Below are 18858 nucleotides of genomic sequence, written 5' to 3' on the forward strand. Positions count from 1 at the left end.
TTGAAAAAAAAAAAATATATATATATATAATATGACTATGAATCCAACAGAATCAGAAACTCAAGGTCCTGTCTAAAGAGAAAACACCAACTCTCCATTTATAAAAATGCTAGGAAGCTATGTATTCTCTGTTGACCAAAGACCATAGTACATTTCAACCTGCAGGCACATCGGTGACCGCTGGTCTCTGCTGTAAGTCTATCCGAGGTCCATGAGAGAAGTACACATACACTCAGTGGAGCCATCTTCTGATCCCGCGCCTCTTCACTCGCGCTCTTTCCTCGCAGGCCTTTCTGTTCTGTCACTCTTAACTGAGTGCTAACAAACAAACAACGCAATTAGTTTGCACGGTCTGGACTTGGCTCTCCACGTCCCTGTTCCTACTGTTCAGAATTTGAAAGGCTATGTGGGGACATCCTTAAGAAAAAGACCCCTGTGGGTTAAAAAAATGACCCCTGTGGGTTAACTGCACTAAAACCCAACTGATGCTATGAATGCTTTAAGATCGGAGGTCACTTGCTTTTAGGTAAGTTGGCAAAACTGCTCTTTAAAATATTCTGGGTCTATTTTGCGGGAGGAGCGAAATCACAATATTCCACCAATTTTCTTCGTTGACTCTCAGAATGAGGCTGGCTATTGGCAGAAAATGGGGGCGAAAATTTTGAGACGCATGGGCACTAATGGCTACGCACCTCCTGGGCCTAGAGCGGCTAACGCCCCGCCCACTCCACTCGGCTTTCTCTGAAATCTTCGGCAAACAGGGCGCTTCTCCTTTCTGGCCTAAGAGAGGGCGGCATATTTCAGGGCAAAGCCGTGGAGGCCCACTTGCCGGCCTCGGGTGTCCCTAGGCTGAGGCCTCGCCACCCCCGCCCTTCGCGTTTCCCACCCAGAGTGCCGCTCCCCAGGCTTGCCCGCCAGGGCTTACAGTGGGCAGAGTGCCTTATGTCTGGACCTGGAGGGGCCTCCGCCTTCACGGTGGGGCCTAGCTCCGGCGTCGGGGTTAGGTTGAGCCTCTGGCCAGCCCGCTTCTTGCGGGTATAGACCCGAAGGGACCACATTGCCACACCACCCCCCAGGGCCTTAGAGGCCGCTTGGCCCTCAACAGCCTGTCTCGTCGCCTTCCTGAGGAAACAAGCTAGTGTCTGAGGGCGTCGGCGTCCAGGCAAAGAAGCTGCCTGCGGAGCAGTATGACGAGCTGGGCGAGGAAAAGCAGACAGTTCCAACTCCTACACTGGACTGACTGGAGCCGCTGGCCTCGCTCCCGCCTTTTTTTTTTTTTTTTTTTTTTTAATCTCTTCCAAGCCGTGCGGTGGCTTCTGGGAAACGGAGTAACTCGGGGGCGGCCCCGCCCCGCTGGAGGCGGGACGTTCGGGTATTTGGCGGTAGATCTGAGTAGTTGCCGGTTCTGTGTTGCGGTTCTCTCACCTCACGCTTAAAGAGAAGCTTTGAGAAAAATCCTTTTCCTCTTTCTGGAGGTTGCACCTTTGCTTTTCATTTTCCCCTTAATGTGATGGGTCCATTACGTGCCTGCTACCGATAGCTTAGACCATCTCGTTATCAACATTGTTTTAATGCCTTGGTAATGTTTTAGATCTCCAAACACCGGGAGTCTGGGGGCGGGGGCGGGGCGTCAGCCTGACAAAGTGCGGGAAAGTCAGACAGGAACAGAAGCACATTAAACCAGCAGGGAATGTCCCGGGGCCACCAGTTTACTGGGGGGCCAAGGCATTTGAGAGTTAACATTCAAAGAAAGACCTTGCTTCCAAGAGATTTCTTAAGGATGAGCAGAATCCCTTTGCCCTTCTCCAGGAGCTATCTCCTGGACATCTGAGCAGCTTTATGGTCAAGGTAGAGAATTCCTTACCTCCTATTGTCCTGAGGCTCAGTTTGTTTGCTTTGTCTCACTGCAGGAACACGTAGGAATGACTTCCCTCTCTCCATACACCCTGGTTGAACCGTCTGGCTGCATCTGATAAGCATATTGTGCACATAATAACCATCTTCGTATGTTTGAAAATGACATTTCACAACATTAAAAAATGCATTTGTAGAGAGAAAATTACAAAAACTCAGACTCTTTTGAGATGCTCCAATATTGTATGTGTGACTGTAGCACACATATAGCCACAATATTTTCCTAATTAAACCACTCTGAACTTTTAAAAATTTAAAATATGCTAATAGAAAGTCACAACAATTGATTTACTATATACTTAATTATTAAAACTTAGCTCTGTAAAGAACAGAAGGTGGGCATTCTTAACCTAATTAGATATAGTGCTTTCAGTCACTGAATCAATACTTACTTACTTAGCACCTTAGTCTGTGTTAGGCATTGTGGTAGGTCCTGAGAATACAGAGGTGTGTTAGAAATGGGCCTTCAGTCTAGGATCTCAAAGGCTTGTTGCAATACAAAGCAGTTATCATATTTCAACCTCCTTTTTTAGCGACATTCATAATATGCTGACAAGAAGCTTCTAGTTTACAAGTCAGGTCTCCAGGCTCTCCTCTCTCTCTTTGGAGACTGTTGTGAAAAAAACTTGGAGTTCTTAAATGACCTGTGGGAGGTCTGGATCCTTCCACGCCCTATACCTAGAAATGGAAGAAATAATGAAAAAGGAAAATAGCTTAAAGCAAAAGCTGGTCTGTGCTTTGGTTGCCCTATTCCCTAGAGGTCTGTCTCACACTGTAGTAGTAATCTGCATTTACTGAAATGCCAACAAGTAAACATTTATGGAAGTTAATGCATAGTGTTTCAAAACTGGAAATAATCTTTGGAATGATTTCTTGAACCAAAAGCTGTCCTTGAAGATGATCTAGTTGACCCCTCATTTTGCAGCTGAGGAAACTACAGGCTAGGGAGACTCATTATGACAGATGATTGGCATAGGCAGCAGGAGTCTGCTGGAGTCTGGCTGGTGTGCTTGTCATGCCCTTGTTCCTCCTAACACTTGGCTGGGAAAGGGATCGAGGGAGCAAGGAAAGGAGGTTGAAGCCCCTCCTCCGCCAAAAGGGAATGAAAGACACTACAGACAGACTTGGTCTGTTTAATGCTTCACTCAGCGTCAGCCTATGAAAGGGAAGATGTGTCCCATACAAAAGGATGAGTTAGGGCAGAGACATCTCAATTCAGTTATCTCTCTGTCTCCCCTCAATTTATCCCCAGATACAAAGGCCAGTGGCAACATTCACCCAGGAGCGTTCAAGTAAACCTCTCCTATTTCCCTTTGTACTCCTCCCATATCTAGATTCAGAATTCTATCAGTGTTTCAGTTCAGTCACATGAAGGGTTTGACTAGGTTTGGAACAGTTATAGAGATGCTAACTTCCATGGGAAAACAAATTCCAAATTTTGAAGAGATTTCTGAAGAAAGCTTTTTGGTTGTTTGTTTTAAACAGCCCAGTTGTGGATTTAGTATTCCTTGGAGCCCAGAGGCAATCCTTCCGTATGTTTTCTTTTGGAGTGACCCACTGAGCAGTTTTGTTTGGGGTGTTATCCACAAGTTTCAGAGTCCAACTGGAAACCAGTTTATTTTTGCTTACTTGACAAGAATGTGAAAAACCACAGTGATAGATGAAATGCAGCTTCAGGTGTTGCAATCTTAATGCTATGCAACATATGAAAAAGAGCCAACGGGATTTTTCATTCAGTGGCTGTTTCTTGAGCATCCAGGATGGGCCAGAACTTCTGCACTGAGGCTATAACCTCAAGCAACTCACAGCGTGAGTGGGAGTGGGGCAGAGGGAACCTTTCCGGATAAAAGAATAATTGAGCTGTTTTAAGAGCTGCATAGTGACCGTTAGCAGGGAGATTAAAGGCTATGACATTCCATAAAACAGGGACCATATTGTGCCACATGGAGACACAGAAAAGCATGATGCTTTTAGGGCACTACATAAAGTAGTTGGTATGATTGGAGCCAAGGCTCCAATGGAGGAGGAACAGGAGAAGAGATGCTAGGCCCTGTGTGCTGAACCAGGGAGTCTGAACTTTATCCTGGAAACTATGACAAGTCATGGAAGGAATACTAAGCAGGAGAGTGGCATGACCAGATTTTCAATTTAGAAAGATCACACTGACTGAAATGTGGATGGTGACATTTAAAGAAGCTGGTGTAGAAACAGGAAAACTAATTAAGAAAGAACAGTAATATTCCAGACAAGAGATGAGAAAGGCTCGAACTATACTAAAAGCTGTTAGAATGGAGGAATGGACAATAGCAAATATACAGAAAAGGCAGAATCTGCCTAACTTAGGCATGGCAGAATGTACCTTTTTAAGAAAGTATAACCATTAGCTTGGATATGGGTAAAAAAAAACACGGAAATACTGTTTCAGGGGCATTGCAATGGAAAATTTGAATACAGTTATTTGTTCTTTTAAACGTATAAAAATGATTTAAATTCAGGACACATTTGGTAATATAAAATGTGCAAAGAAAAGGAGAGCTTTCAGGGTAGGGGGGACTGTAAATCTTTGGAGTTTGGGGACCCTTACAGAGAATGCAGAGTATGCTGACTAGTGGTAAAGCTTGAATAATGTTTACCATAAGCTCTATGATCAATGATTACTAATATACTAACATCAAGGGGTTATGCTATATAAATATATAAAATAGTAATAATTATAAGCAACTTTGAGAAATGAAAAATCTTTATTTTTTACAAAAGTTTTCATAAATGCATTTTATATTTGATAGGCATGCTATTATAACAAAGCAACTAAAAAGATAATTACAGTTAAGATACTTTTATGCATATTTAAAAGGTAATATTTTAATTTCCTCAAGTTTTAAAAATTGAAAGTAGAATAAGCAATTCTTCCAAAAATACCCATTTTCCCCCACCCTGTGCAATTGTTGCAGTGACTTACAAGGAAAATTAATCAGTCAAATGAATGTCTAAAAGCCACTCACCTCATCAAAACCTTTTCAGTTTGGGACAAGGTTTAAAAATACTTGTATTCCAGTTATTTATCTATTGCCTCTGGGTTATAACCATTCATTGTTCTAACTCAGGACTTTCTCATTCAGGGCTCAGTCCTCACTTGAATGCTAATCCCATTCTTACTGCAGTTAAATGTAGAATCACAGAAAGGACTGTGAAGCATACACAAGAGACAATTCAAATGATCAGAATCTTTTTTTTTTTTCATGGTTATGCCTCCTTAAAATAAAAAAACAGGCAAGAAAATATAGCAACGAAGCTCAACATACAATTTATCATTTTTATATATGATTATTCATTCTTTTTTCTCCTGAGATATGAAGCAAGTTTGCAAGTAGTTTGTTTTCATGCAAAAATACAGTTTTCCATTGTTTACATTCATCTCATAGTAATTTGTATTCTAAATAAATATATCACCTTTGTGCTTTATATATTTGGAAAATGAAGAATAATCCATTTACTACAGAAAAAACAAAAGACTATATGTTCTTTGATGGGTAATACAACCAAATTAAGTGCCAACTTTGAGTTGCTGAAACATTATCTGACTATAAAAATTGCCATGGAAAGTTCTATTTTTCCTCATGCTTGCAATTTTACTTAAATGTAGAATGAAAACTTAACTTGCTCATATGAGGGACACACGGTATGTTTATTCCTTGAACTTCTGAGTCTGTAAGTTCCTAATATTCGTGGAACTGGGCCTCTGTGCCATACCTGGTCAGTTTCCTCTCTCACCTAGAGAGGGGAATCACAATACAATATAAAGATGTCTTTTATGGCAAAAGAAAAAAAATGATGTATATTCTATTTGAAAATATACACAGGATTGGTTTGTAAAATGTGAAAATTACTAACTTATATTACTAATTACATTAATAATGTACATTTGAATGAAAAACAGATAAAAGGCCAAACATTTAGGAACTTTTTTTTTAAATGTAATTGATCTGTTATACCTCTAGACTTCTATCTGATCTGATGTCCACTATAAATGTGGACATCTTAAGTACATAGCCTTTTCCTATATTGGTTACAGAGAAATACAAAAATTTCCCCCCCAAAATAAAGGTGGGAAATCTGAAGCAAGAGGGATTTTCCATGAACACATCTTGTTTTATTTCTTCTTTATTAAAAAATTCAGTGGATTTAACAGAGGAATAGATAAATGTACCTGCAGTATATTTAGGGCCCACTGTCTACTTTTCTCAGCACATTTGCTGTAACCTATTTATTGGTCAACGTGTGATGCTTTACACACAGATCAGGAAGGCCAGAAGAAACACAAGATCTTTAAAGTGAGAAAAACAAGAGATCTTTAGCTGCCCATAATCAATCATATCTAACTACTATGAAGTATAAATAGATCAAAATAAGTATTAAATTATTTGCTTATGTTACATTGTCCAAAATCCTTTTGGAAACAAGAGACAACTATAAAATTTTTCTTGAGTGGAAGGACAATGGGAAACAGCTTCATTTTCTTCAAGATACAAAGCTACTTGCCTTATTTTAAATAATATGAATATATAATTCAGATAATGATTTTCTTTTAGTCAAACATATTAAATATAAAAAATTAATGCTATAGAGATGTGGCCATGGACATTTTTAGAATTTATTTACTCAGAAATGCCTTTAAGAGGGAATATGCATAGAACTAGCTCATATACTAAAAGTCAATTTTGCAAGTGTAAGTAGAGGATCTCCAGAAAGAATATGCCAAAGGAATGTGTAAAGAAGTAGATAAATGCAGCAGATGAAGGTGTGATCCACTTTTGCCAATACCAAAATATAAGTGTATAATCACCAATATAGATCCATCCAGTAGACCCATGTGATGATGCAGTTTTTTAATCAACAGCATTTATTTACAGCTTGGATTTGCTCCAGCAGAAAGGAACTTCTTCCCCCATGTCTGCTTTCAGAGTCCTGCCTCTGTAGAAGAAAACGCTTGCCTAGGGGCGGTTCCGTCTTCCGATGCAGTCTGTAGCTTGGAACCTAACTGCTGTCCAGGCTTGGTTTTAATTATAAGAAATTGTTGGCACGCAGGTGCAAGAAGTGTCTAAATACATAATGCAGAAAAAGGAGGTTTCCATGGTTAAGCTTAAAAGCATTTAAACATTTCCTAAGTGGAATTATGCCCTGCGAGATATTTATCTATGATGGATTTAAAAAGGTTTGCAGGGGTATTTGGAAGAGGTTCTTCAAAATTAAGTTGTTGAAAAACTATCTTCCTTGGAAATAACATCCCTTCCTCCTCTTGTTCAAGGTTACAGCCATATTTGGCTTCCCAGGCCTGACCTGGACACACTGAGAACGGAAGGCCTGAAGAGCCCAGCAAGGAACGTAGGTACATTAATTACTGCCTATCTTGAGAATAATTCTGGGTTTCTTTTCCCAACTCTTCCCCGAACATCCATTCATTGCAGAGTCAACAAACACCTTTTAGATTTCATGTGGTAAGAAGCCCATGGATATACACATATTATCCTTGAAGTAGTTGTACATTTTTCTCTAGGTAATTCCTAAATATTTTAATGAGCTTAATAAATGAGAAAATATGTTGAAAGATCTTTGCAAAATGTTATATAAATATAACATTTGTTTCAATAATATCTGAACTTGTATTTTTCATGCATAAAAGTAAAAATGAGAGGGAAAACATTCACATCAATAAGAATTGCCATGTGTAAAGAATCTGAAGTTATGTAGAATGTGCATTGTATCTTGTTTGAGCATGATTCTGTACACCTAATTTTTATTTTTTAAGTCTGATTTAACTATGATTTTGACAATCAGTTACTAATGAGGTAGTCCACATTGCTTAGATATTTGCTATGTCTGGTTACTATTCCACAAATAATGAAGTACAGTATATCAGTTATGTTTTTCCTTTATGTTTAATAAGAGTTCTGCAAACATTGAGAATATATTACTTTTAGTGGTACACAGTCCTTGAGAAAAGTCTTGATTTTTACATTGCCATTTGTGATATTTTTTAGCAGCTTGTTACAATATCATTTTAATAAAAATAAAGTGTACTCAGTGATGATAGAGAAAATATTGTTAAAGACTTCTTGGGACAGGAAAAGGCTCAGTCATAAGATCACGTGCTTATTCATTTTCAGCTGCATCATTCTGATTCATTACTTTCAAGAGTAACTATAATATTGCTACACAGTCCATTAAACTGAGAAGAACTTTCCTTGAACTTCACATGGAGATTGAGTAAAGCTCTTCTATTTGTTTTTTGAAGTACTCTCTCAGCTCAGGTCTCTTAGCCTTTAATGTTGGCGTCAGCAAGCCATTCTGAACTGAGAACATGTCAGAGTGGATGTGAATGGCTTTAACCTAAAAACCAAATGCAGAACATGTCTTTATCAGGAATGTAACATAGCATTTAGAGTACACATGACAAAACTAAACAGGCATACAAGAATAGATATATTGATATAAAAACACTATGCTCTTTTTAAAGTAAAAATTACATCAGTAACATTTCAGCCTATTTAACATGTCTGCAAGCCAACTTTTCTCCTTTCCTACTCCTTCATTTATCCAGTCAACAGAAATGAGCTGGCTGCTTATTCTGTGCTAGGCCCTGAGGACACGAAGAATCTTGAGTGCCCCTGCCCTGAGGGGACGCACACGAGCATTCAGCAGAGCCCACACACTGGGCAGTTATCAGACAGCGAGGTGTGCACAGAGTGACAGGTGCCTAAGGGAGTGATGGTAGGGGAAAAGGAGGACCAGCCAGGGAAGCCTCCCCAAATTAGATGAGTGTCAAAGGATGAGTAAGAGTGAGCCAGCAGAGGAGGAGAGGTGGGTGGTGGAGGGCATTCTAGGCAGAGACAACCCCAAGAACAAAGCTGTGGGAGTGAGAAAAGACAGAACATGAGAATGGAAATCCACGTGGTTTCTTGGTGTAGTTACATGGAGTAGGAGGTAAAGGATAAGAGATGAAACTGAAGTGGTTGATGTGACAGTTTATAGAGGAGCTCAAACTTTATGCTGGAGTCAGTAAGAAGGCACTGAAGGTTTTCTTTCATACAGGGCAGTGGCATGGCCAAATACACATTTTAGAAAGATCTCTCCAAAAGAAATTTGAAATTTTTTTTGAGAACATTAAGATTAGAAACAGGGAAACCAATCTGAGGGATCTGGCCAATCCATGAGAGACCAGATAAGCACCTACACTTAGATGAGGGGCAGAGACGGAGACAAGTAAGCAGTTCTAAGATCCATTCTGTGCACAAGAGATAGTAAAAAGAGAGGCAGCCTCAATGACCCCTGGTTTCTGGTTTGGATGGATACATGGATGGTGTTGCAATTCACAGGAGGAATCTGAAGTCTTGAGGGTACATGACGAATCTATGTTACAAAAAAGTCTCAACATGGAACTTTATCATATCTACTGGAAAGAGGCATGGAGGGGCAGGTTTAGCATTCACACTACGGCAGATCCTAGGCCCCCTCATGCAAAGTCTCTTAGCAATGATGAAGAGAGGACCAGAGACAGATGAACCAAGGGAGAAGGACCTGGGCTGATGCCTCCCATGTGAGGCTCCATCTGAAAGGGTCTCTGACAGTTCCACGAGAATTTTATATTCTGGGCTTGAGCTGAATCCTTGAGTGATACTGGAAATTGTGTCCCAACTGACAATTGTCTAAATTAAATGATTTTTGTTGAGATAATAGACTCATATCATTAAATAGAAAACAGGGTTATGAATTGCTGTAATAGACTTTTATAATAATTTTTTTTATTATACTTCTGAAAATTAAAACTGTCATGGACCTGAGGCACAGAGACACTGTATAACTACAAATACCATTTGCTAAACATTCATGCCATTTTGTCCTGCATGTCATTCAAAGTCTCAAATGCAATTTTGAAACTGAAACAAGTATTTTCTCACAATCTTCTAGCAGAGAAGCCCAGGTAGCAACAGTAAGAAGTGCACCAAGTCCTAATTACTCCCTTGGTATGTACAACTGATCCTTGAACAACAAAACAGTGTTAGGGAAACTGACCCCCTGCACAAATGAAATTTTGTGTATAACTTATGACTCCCCCAAAATTAACTACTAATAACTTACTGTTGACTGGAAGCCTTACCTATAACATAAACATTTGATTAACACATATTTGTATGTTATTATATACTGTGTTCTTACAATAAAGCTAGAGAAGATTTTATAAAGAAAATCATAAGGAAGAGAAAACACATTTACTGCAGTTATATAGTTATATATATATATAAAGTTAGTGCAGTTATATGTGTGTGTGTGTATGTGTATACATATATAGCTAGCATAGTTATATAGTTATATATATAGTTAGTGCAGTTACTGCACTATATATATGTATATACACACACAAATATACACATATATACATTTATATAAGAGTCACATCCAAGTGGACCCCTCCAGTTCAAACTAATGTCATTGAATAGTCAACTGTCATAAACATTTTGAAAATTAATTAGAAACCTATGTGTTAAATACACATACACATTCATTTGTTGTTTTATGTAATTGATATTTATCGAGCAGCCCTTATGTGTCAGATATGTGTCAGGCACCAGAGATAAAAAGAATAACAAGACACAGTCCCTGCCCTTGTGGATTTACAATCTAATGAGACATGCTGCAGTTTGATACTGCTACCACAGGGGCAAGCCCAGAGACAGTCAGCTTTCGCAGGCAGAATCAGGTGTTTTGCCAATACCCACTCCTGACTTCTTCCATGCCAATGAAACCAAAATGCTCTATGTCAACCAGGACAATCTCGTCCCCTGATTTCCCAGCCACTCTTGCAGCTCGGGGATAGCCATGAGATCCATTTTTGGCTAGTGATAAGGCAAAGTTTTTGCTTTCCTAATATAAGGTTCAGACATAGATCTCTTCACCCATTCTTCTTTTTTCCTTTGTTGAACATGGACGATGTCCAAAACCACAGCAGCCACCTTGTGATAAGCCAACATACTGAGAATGAAGAGCAGAAAGATAGGTAGACCCTAGGTCTTTGAGGACCTGTACCTTCCATGGACTGCCTACCTTTGGACTTCTTATGTGAGAAAAAACAGACAAACAAACAAACAAACAAACACAAAAACACACTCTATGTGTTTAGGACACTATGTGTTTTCTGTTAGAGCTGAATGCATTTCTGATACAGCACCTAACCCAGGCTCGGGAAGAGCTCATGGAAAAGAGATGCCCCGGGCTCCTGGGTGACTCATTCGGTTAATCATCTGACTCTTGGATTCCACTCAGGTCATGATCTCACAGTTTGTGGGTTTGTGCCCCACACTGGGCTCCATGCTGAAAGTGTAGAGCCTACTTGAGATTCTCTCTCTCTCTCTGCCCCACCCCTCGCATGCTGTCTCTCAAAATAAATAAATAAATTTAAAAGAAAAAAAAAAAGAGAAGAGATTCCTGAGTTGAACTCTGTAGGATAAGTCAGCTTCAGGCTGATGAAGATAGCAAGGGGAAGGAGAAGTGGTCGCTGTATGACCTGAGGAGAGGAGGGTGCTCTAGGGGGAGGCAACACGTGCCAGAGCACCTTCGAGGCATTGCGAGTGTAGGCTGAAGCATATTATAGATGAAGATGAAGAAAGCGTTGGGCCTGAAGACACAGACTGGGGCCAAATCACAGAGGACCAATATGCCAAAGTAGGGAGTTTGGACATGATTCTTCAGACAATTTTTAAGCAGCGAGAAACAGAATGGCTCTTTGGAAAGAGTACTCTGCTAAGAATAGGCAGAAGTGGGGTAAAAGTATAAGCTGGAAGACTAGCCAAGAGGCAAGACTGACAGTGATTTGAGATATAAAGGTTGGCTGTGGAGATGGAAATGGATTCGGGAGCTGGAAAGGACAGGACTTAGAATTTGTGTGGGTAAGCGGTAAAGGAAGATAGGAAGAGTAAGAGTGGTTCTGGGTTTCTGCTTGAGCAAGAAACTGGAGGAGCAGAAACATTCTTTGGAGGTGGGAAGATCAAGTATTCATATCAAGTCTGAAATGCTTCTGAGACAACCACTTGGTTTTTGGATACTGGATATATTAGTATGAGGATGTGGGACAGGGCAGCAGCCTGAGCCTGATATAGGAGTGACTTGAGTAGTAGAAAGGAGCTAGAGTGTGGGTTACAAAAGGCGGGAGAACAAGAACGAGAGGGCACTCTGTGAGATGCTACTGTCCACATAACTGTTAATAGAATCAGGGCGCCTGGGTGGCTTAGTTAAGCATCCAACTTTGGCTGAGATCATGATCTCACAGTTCATGGGCTCGAGCCCCACATAGAGCTCTCTGCTGTCAACACAAAGCCCACTTCAGATCTTCTGTCCCCTTCTCTCTGCCCTTCCCCCACTCTCTCCCTCTCAAAAGTAAAAAATAAACATTAAAAAAAACTGTTAATAAAATCAGTGGACACAATCAGGAAATAACATTTCAAAAACCAATTTATGAGCCACCTCCCACCCATTAGCATAGCTATTATCCAAAAAACAGAGAATGACATAAGTGTTGGCAAGGATGTGAAGAAATTTGAACCCTTGTGCACTGTTGACGTAAATGTAAAATGGTGCAGCCACTATGCAAAAACAATATGGCAGTTCCTCAAAAAATTAAAAACAGAATTATCATATGACCCAGCAATTCCTCTCTTGAGTATAAACCCAAAAGAATTGAAAGCAAGATCTGGAAAAGATATTTATACCTCCATGTTCATAGCAGCATTGTTCATAATAGCTAAAACATGAAAGCAACCCAAATGTCCACTGATAGATGAATGAATAAGCAAAATGTGATTATATGCATACAATGGAATATTGTTCACCCTTAAAGGGAAGGAAATTCTGACCCATGCTACCACATGGATGAACCTCGAGGACAGTATGCTAAGTGAGAGAAGCTAGTCACAAAAAATAAATACAGTATGATTCCACTTACATAAAGTACTTATAGTAGTCAAAGTCATAGAGATAGAAAATAAAATGGTGGTTGCCAGAGGCTGGAGTGGGGTTGGGGGGATTTAAGGTTACTGTTCAATGGATACAGAGTTTCAGTTTTATAAGATGAAAAGAGTTATGGAGATGGACAGTAGTGATGATTGTACAACATTACAAATACATTTAATACCACTACACTGTACACGTAAAAATGGTTAAGATGGCAAATTTTATCTTATGTGTGGCTTTACTGCAATTTAAAAAATTGAAAAAAGTCATGTTATGCAAATAGTTGCAAAATGTTCAATATGTCAAAGACCGTTTTCAAAATTTCTGATGTTGAGGGTGTCATGCTAAGCAAAATAAGTCAGGCAGAGAAGGACAAATACCATATGTTTGCACTCATAGGTCTAACAGGAGAATAGGAGAAACCTAATGGAGGACCAGGGGGAGGAGAAGAGGGAAAGAAAGTTGGGGAGAGAGAGGGATGCAAAACTTGAGAGACTACTGAATACTGAAAACAAACTGAGGGTTGAAGGGGGAGTGGGAGGTGGAAAAGAGGCGGTAGTGATGGAGGAGGGCACTTGTGGGGAAGAGCACTGGGTGTTGTGTGGAAACCAATTTGACAATAAACTATTTAAAAAAACAAAACAAAACAAAACAAAAACACAAAATTTCTGATGTTAACAGTCTTGTGTCCTGCGAGGTGGGCTTGATGAGATGGCAAAGAATTCTTTTGCTCAGAAACCTCTGCATCATGCTCATTGATTACTCAGATCAAAAACTCAATATGCAAAGAAGACTCCTAAAACAGCTATACTTCCAATGTCTGGAAAAATTCTTTAATTTTTTAAATGTCTTTTATTTATTTTTGAGAGACAGAGAGAGACAGTGTGAGCAGGGGAGGGTCAGAGAGAGAGACACACAGAATCTGAAGCAGGCTCTAGGCTCTGAGCTAGCTGTCACCACAGAGCCCGATGCGGGGCTCGAACCCACGAACCGTGAGATCATGACCTGAGCCGAAGCCAGACGCTTAACCGACTGAGCCACCCAGTCGCCCCTGGAAAAATTCTTAAAGAAACATTCTAACAAATTCTGGCATTTTTAAGTTAAAAATTTAAATTTAAAAAATTTTTAAATTGTTTCCTAGACATTTGTTTAAATGAAGAATTCACTTTTGCTATGAAAAGAATAGCATTTGAAGGGATTCGTGTGTGTAGGGAAAGGTGAGGAAGGAGTGTCAGGCCAACACTTGAACTAGCATTTTCCGTAGCTGCCTCCACTTGACTTCACTACTGAAAGGATCTCTACTTGTATATCCAATATAAATAGCTGAAAATCTGAGGTTGTTGGCAAAAAAGGGGTCTTGTTACATGCTTCAAGATTAGCTAAGGTTCTTGTAAGAAAATGTTTTGTTCAAAAACTCTCTCAGTGTTCCTGATACTCAAAGACACAAAGATTTGGTAAGGAACAGGGTTGCCATATTTTATGCCCTCTGGAATATACTTTTTCCCCCTAATTTGTTTTTATTAAACAGAAACCATTCCAGAGATCCCCAAATTCACTGGAAACAGGTCTCAAAGGAGACATTTTGAGAGACAGTACACTGAGAAGTAGGGCTTCTGTGGAGGTCACTGCTCGGGGCGGGGCAGAGGTGGAGGCAGGTGTAGCCAAGTGGGGGTGCAGCCGGGGAGAGGCAAAGGAGGGTGGAGGTGGGGTGGAGGAGGGATGAAGGGCAGTGGTTGGGCTGGGGGGCAGGGAGACGAAAGGCTCTGGTTCAAGCTCCAACCTCATTAGAGCCACCCCTGCTCTGTGTTTGGTGCAAGCTTGACTTCCAGATAAGATGTCATCAAAACTCTGCTACTTAAAGAGTTTGGAAATTACCACTTGACAACAAAAGTAATTAGCTTGAAGAAAATAGGAACACAATCTGAATCTAACTTTACTCTTAGATACCATGATTTAACTTATTAAGTCATGTTAACTGTCATAAAATGAAAAGCTGAAATTAACAGTGCTAATTTAACTTTTTTTTTGGAGTTCTCTTCTGATAGAAATGACATCATGTAAAGACCTTTGGTACGTGTAAATGATCTATCCACCTTCTTATGTAAATGAAATTAATAAAATAATTGTGAAAGGAGAAGCAAATGCCAAGATATGACATCTGCCATGTCCCTGGAGCTTGGGTTTCAGCTCATCTGAGTTCCTAACAGCATATGGAGGACATTGTGTAATCAGGACAAGAGTGCACGTCCAGCACAGGGACTTGGGGTGAACACCTTTGAAAATGTAGCAGTGACAGGCAGAAGATACAAACAACAAAGTACAGGGAAGATGGATTTCATCAGGAGAGCTACATACTGCTATTTAGATACTATATAGACTATAAAAGAAAGCATTATCTTAGGAACAGAGCACTAAATCAACAGGTAGATTTCCCAGCAAGCCTGGAGGACGATGGGGGCACCAGCAAGTCAGTGTGGCTCCCTACAAAATAGTATTTAGTGATATTCCCTCTGCTTGAGGACAGAGAGTATCACTAAATGCAGCCTTGCACGAAGCCAAGGGACAGGGCACCTGGCTCACCTTGAACTCCCGTAGTGAGGAGATTAGAGAGGTTCTGCTGCCAGGCTGCCAGTGCCTGCTCCAGTCTGACCTACAGCTCTGAGTCTATTTTAATTCTTCCATTATACAGACTGCCTGAGTGACTAAAAAGTCCAGTCAATAAGTGGGGGAAAAATGGGTCAAACCAGTTTTTTAACTAATACTGACCTTAACTGTGGGTCCCAAACTTACAATATTTTTTAGAAGTAAACTAATGATAAGGGTCACCTGGGTGGCTCAGTTGGTTAAATATCTGACTTTAGCTCAGGTCATGATCTTATGGTTCATAGCTTTAAGCCCCACGTCCGGCTCGGAGCCTGGAGCCTGCTTTGGATTCTGTGTCTCCCTCTCTCTCTCTCCTCCCACTCCCCAACTCTCTCTCTCAAAAGTAAAAGCATTAAAAATATTTTTTAATGATAAATGATAAAACATTTTCATTTTCTATAAATAATTACATATTTTCTAATAAAACCAAACTGTCTATTTGTGGGGAAAAAAAGGAATAAGAATCTTTATTTTCTCTTAATGGCCAACACAACATGAAGCTTATTTTCCAGTTTGCAGTAAGCAAAATTTTTGCTAAGGAAGGAAAGAAATGCTTAATTTTAGCTTCTTTTCTGAAACTACACCCTTGTCACTGAAAAGTGATTCTCTAGGTTTTTTTTTAAATTTAGAAATACTATAACATTTACATATTGTATTGGAATAAAATACTTTAATAAGTGTCAATTTATGCCACTCATTAAAGCACAAAACTTTCCATAATTTTGAACAAACATGCTATTTAACTTTTCAATGGTATTACTGAATGAAGCACCATAATATTGCTAGGAGATAATAAACATCGAGTGAATAATTTAGCACAGAAGATGTAAAGTAAAAAAAAATACTGAAATAAATTAGGGAAATGCTCTTTTTTTTTTCTGGTTTAAAGGCAAATTAGTTAGGTGAGGATTCATTTCAGTAACAGGAAATATAATAACATATTTTGAATGATGGTGAAGACATCAGAATGTGAAAAATCTATCAAGTGTCAAAGGTCACTTTGCATCATCTATACAAACTCATAAGACCTATAAATGTCAAGAAAATGGTTAACTCATTGTTACATGTGCTCAGAAACTTCCCAGGCACCTACATATTTAATTATTGATAGAGTGATTTTAAATGCTTCCTATCTACTCATTAAAATATATCTTCCAAAGATCTCCATAAATTAATAATGATTGGCCTTATTCAAGGAACTTTTTCTGGAAATTAAATTACATTAATTTTTTATCTAATTCAAATGTTAATTCAGATCAACCCTGCCCAGTAAGCCTGAACTCCTAAAGCTTTTGGTGAATGAGGTTAAGACTTAGGCTTGGTTGTTCATTTGTGTATTTGGGTTTTCAAAAAATTAGTGTTAAGCCTTAGCTTTCCTTTTTTGAGAAAAATGGAAAAGGACAAGCTGACAATGGATTGTAGATTAACTCAAAGAATTTACACTGATCTTTGGAGCACAACTGGGAGCACACATCCTCAGGCACGAAGGCCTGGACTTTGCTCTCCCGTGGTCAGCTGTGGTTACACACTAGTTGTGGTGGGGAAGATGACAAAGACCAACAGAGAGAAAGAGAACAGAGAAAATGAAGAGGTGACACCATTGGCAATAAAACTCAGGCCTTTGGGATACCCACATGACTTCCCTGAATCTGAGGTTACCATGGTGAGGGCAGATTATTAGAGCATAAACTGCTTAAGGAATGTGGGAAGACAAGAACACATCTCCTCTCAGTAAAGCTCTAATTTGAGCAACGGTTAACATCTGAAACCAAAGGTCCCCTTTCAGCATAATCTTAAGAGCTGATAGTCCATGAATAAGAGTCTAAGTGTTAAGACTTTCCACAAGTCCTGGGGCAGGTCATGCATCCCAAGCCCAGCAGGGGGCGTGCCAGCCTCGGATATCACGAAGGTACTGGCCGGAACTCATCGGCTTAGGCAGTGCATCCCCAGGGCCCTTACAGCTCCCCTTCAGACCAAAACGTAGGCCCAGAACAAATGGGTCCCGGACCACCCGTATGTGGCCCCTGGTCTACATCATCATATGATCCAGTTACACAGCTCCCCTTAATGGAAGGGCACAGAAGTCATTCATAGCAAATTTAGAAATTGAAATCATTAGGTCAGAAATGATCTTTCATTCAGAAAGATAAATATACTTTGCCAGAATGCCTCCGATTTTATAATTTTTTGTAAATGAAGATTTATTTACATAAGCCTTTTTTGCCTTAGATGCTGACAGATAAGGGTAAAGGAATGTTTCTCAAACTAGATTTATATAAAAATCCATTTCAAAAGAAAACAATTCTGAAATTATGTTTAGATTTCATCAGTTTGAAACTTAAGAAATTAAAGCCTGAGTCTGTGGAAATGGTTTCTGATTGCAAATACTTGCCATATGAGTTTTATATTGGAAACTGGTTTAAAAATGTTTTCAGCTTTTTATCAAAATGAACATACAAAACTCCACAAGTTCTCACAACCCATGCAGATCCCTAACATTGTATTTGGGAACCCTATTGGAGAAATATAATTTTATTAAAAATGATTATGTGAAAGACATGCTGGAAATTTTTAAAAATTCAGAATATTAATATTTCTCAACTTGAATAATTTTTCTTTTTGGATTTTTTCCTTTTTTTTTACTCTATTTTTTAAATTTACATATAAGTTAGTTAGCTTATAATGCAACAATGATTTCAGGAGTGGATTCCTTAATGCCCCTTACCCATTTAGCCCCTCCCCCCCCCACAACCTCTCTAGCAACCCTCTGTTTGTTCTCCATATTTAAGAGTCTCTTATGTTTTGTCCCCCTCCTTGTTTTTATATTATTTTTGCTTCCCTTCCCTTATGTTCATCTGTTTTCTTTCTTAAAGTCCTCATATGAGTGAAGTCATATGATACTTATCTTTCTCTGACTAATTTTGCTTAGCATAATACCTTCTAGTTCCATCCATGTAGGTGCAGATGGTTTTTGGATGTTGACTAGAGAGGATGTGTAAATGGTACAGGTAAGTAGGACCGAGCGTGCTCAGGAAGTCAGGTACAGTAAGAACCCCACACCTGCATAGACAGAGTCTTAGAGTCTTGTTTGCTGTGTCATCTCCCAACCCATTCTGTTTCTTCCCCTTTGCAGTTGACATGCTGGGCTGACAGATCATGGGCTCAAGGAGCACGATCTTTCCAGTGTCCTGGCAAGTAAGCTTGCCTGCCACAGCCAAGAAGACAGTCCCCATAAAAATAAAAATAAGAGAGGACTCGGGTCTTACGTATTGTGGACAGTGTGTGCACACGCTCTGCTAG

At 39.5% G+C, this 18858-nt stretch overlaps 2 protein-coding genes across 5 annotated transcripts in view; both read right to left on the bottom strand.

Annotated features, from left to right (window-relative positions):
- MEIKIN (meiotic kinetochore factor) overlaps nucleotides 1-1265 on the bottom strand; it is a 78900-nt gene extending 77635 nt beyond the window's left edge. Inside the window, exons 1-3 of the mRNA XM_029941871.1 lie at nucleotides 953-1265; nucleotides 693-780; nucleotides 231-318 (exon numbers count right to left, since the gene is read on the bottom strand). Coding sequence (XP_029797731.1) covers nucleotides 231-318; nucleotides 693-780; nucleotides 953-1058 — 282 coding nt within the window. The 5' untranslated portion in view covers nucleotides 1059-1265. The remainder of the gene's footprint in view (nucleotides 1-230; nucleotides 319-692; nucleotides 781-952) is intronic.
- A 6562-nt stretch (nucleotides 1266-7827) lies between these two features.
- ACSL6 (acyl-CoA synthetase long chain family member 6) overlaps nucleotides 7828-18858 on the bottom strand; it is a 60958-nt gene continuing 49927 nt past the window's right edge. For all 4 annotated transcript variants that reach the window (XM_029941868.1, XM_029941867.1, XM_029941869.1 and 1 more), the window contains exon 21: nucleotides 7828-8301. In XM_029941868.1, the coding sequence (XP_029797728.1) occupies nucleotides 8164-8301 (138 nt within the window). In that variant the 3' untranslated portion in view covers nucleotides 7828-8163. The remainder of the gene's footprint in view (nucleotides 8302-18858) is intronic.

The sequence above is a fragment of the Suricata suricatta genome, chromosome 6, assembly GCF_006229205.1.
Source record: "Suricata suricatta isolate VVHF042 chromosome 6, meerkat_22Aug2017_6uvM2_HiC, whole genome shotgun sequence".
Lineage (NCBI taxonomy): Eukaryota > Metazoa > Chordata > Mammalia > Carnivora > Herpestidae > Suricata > Suricata suricatta.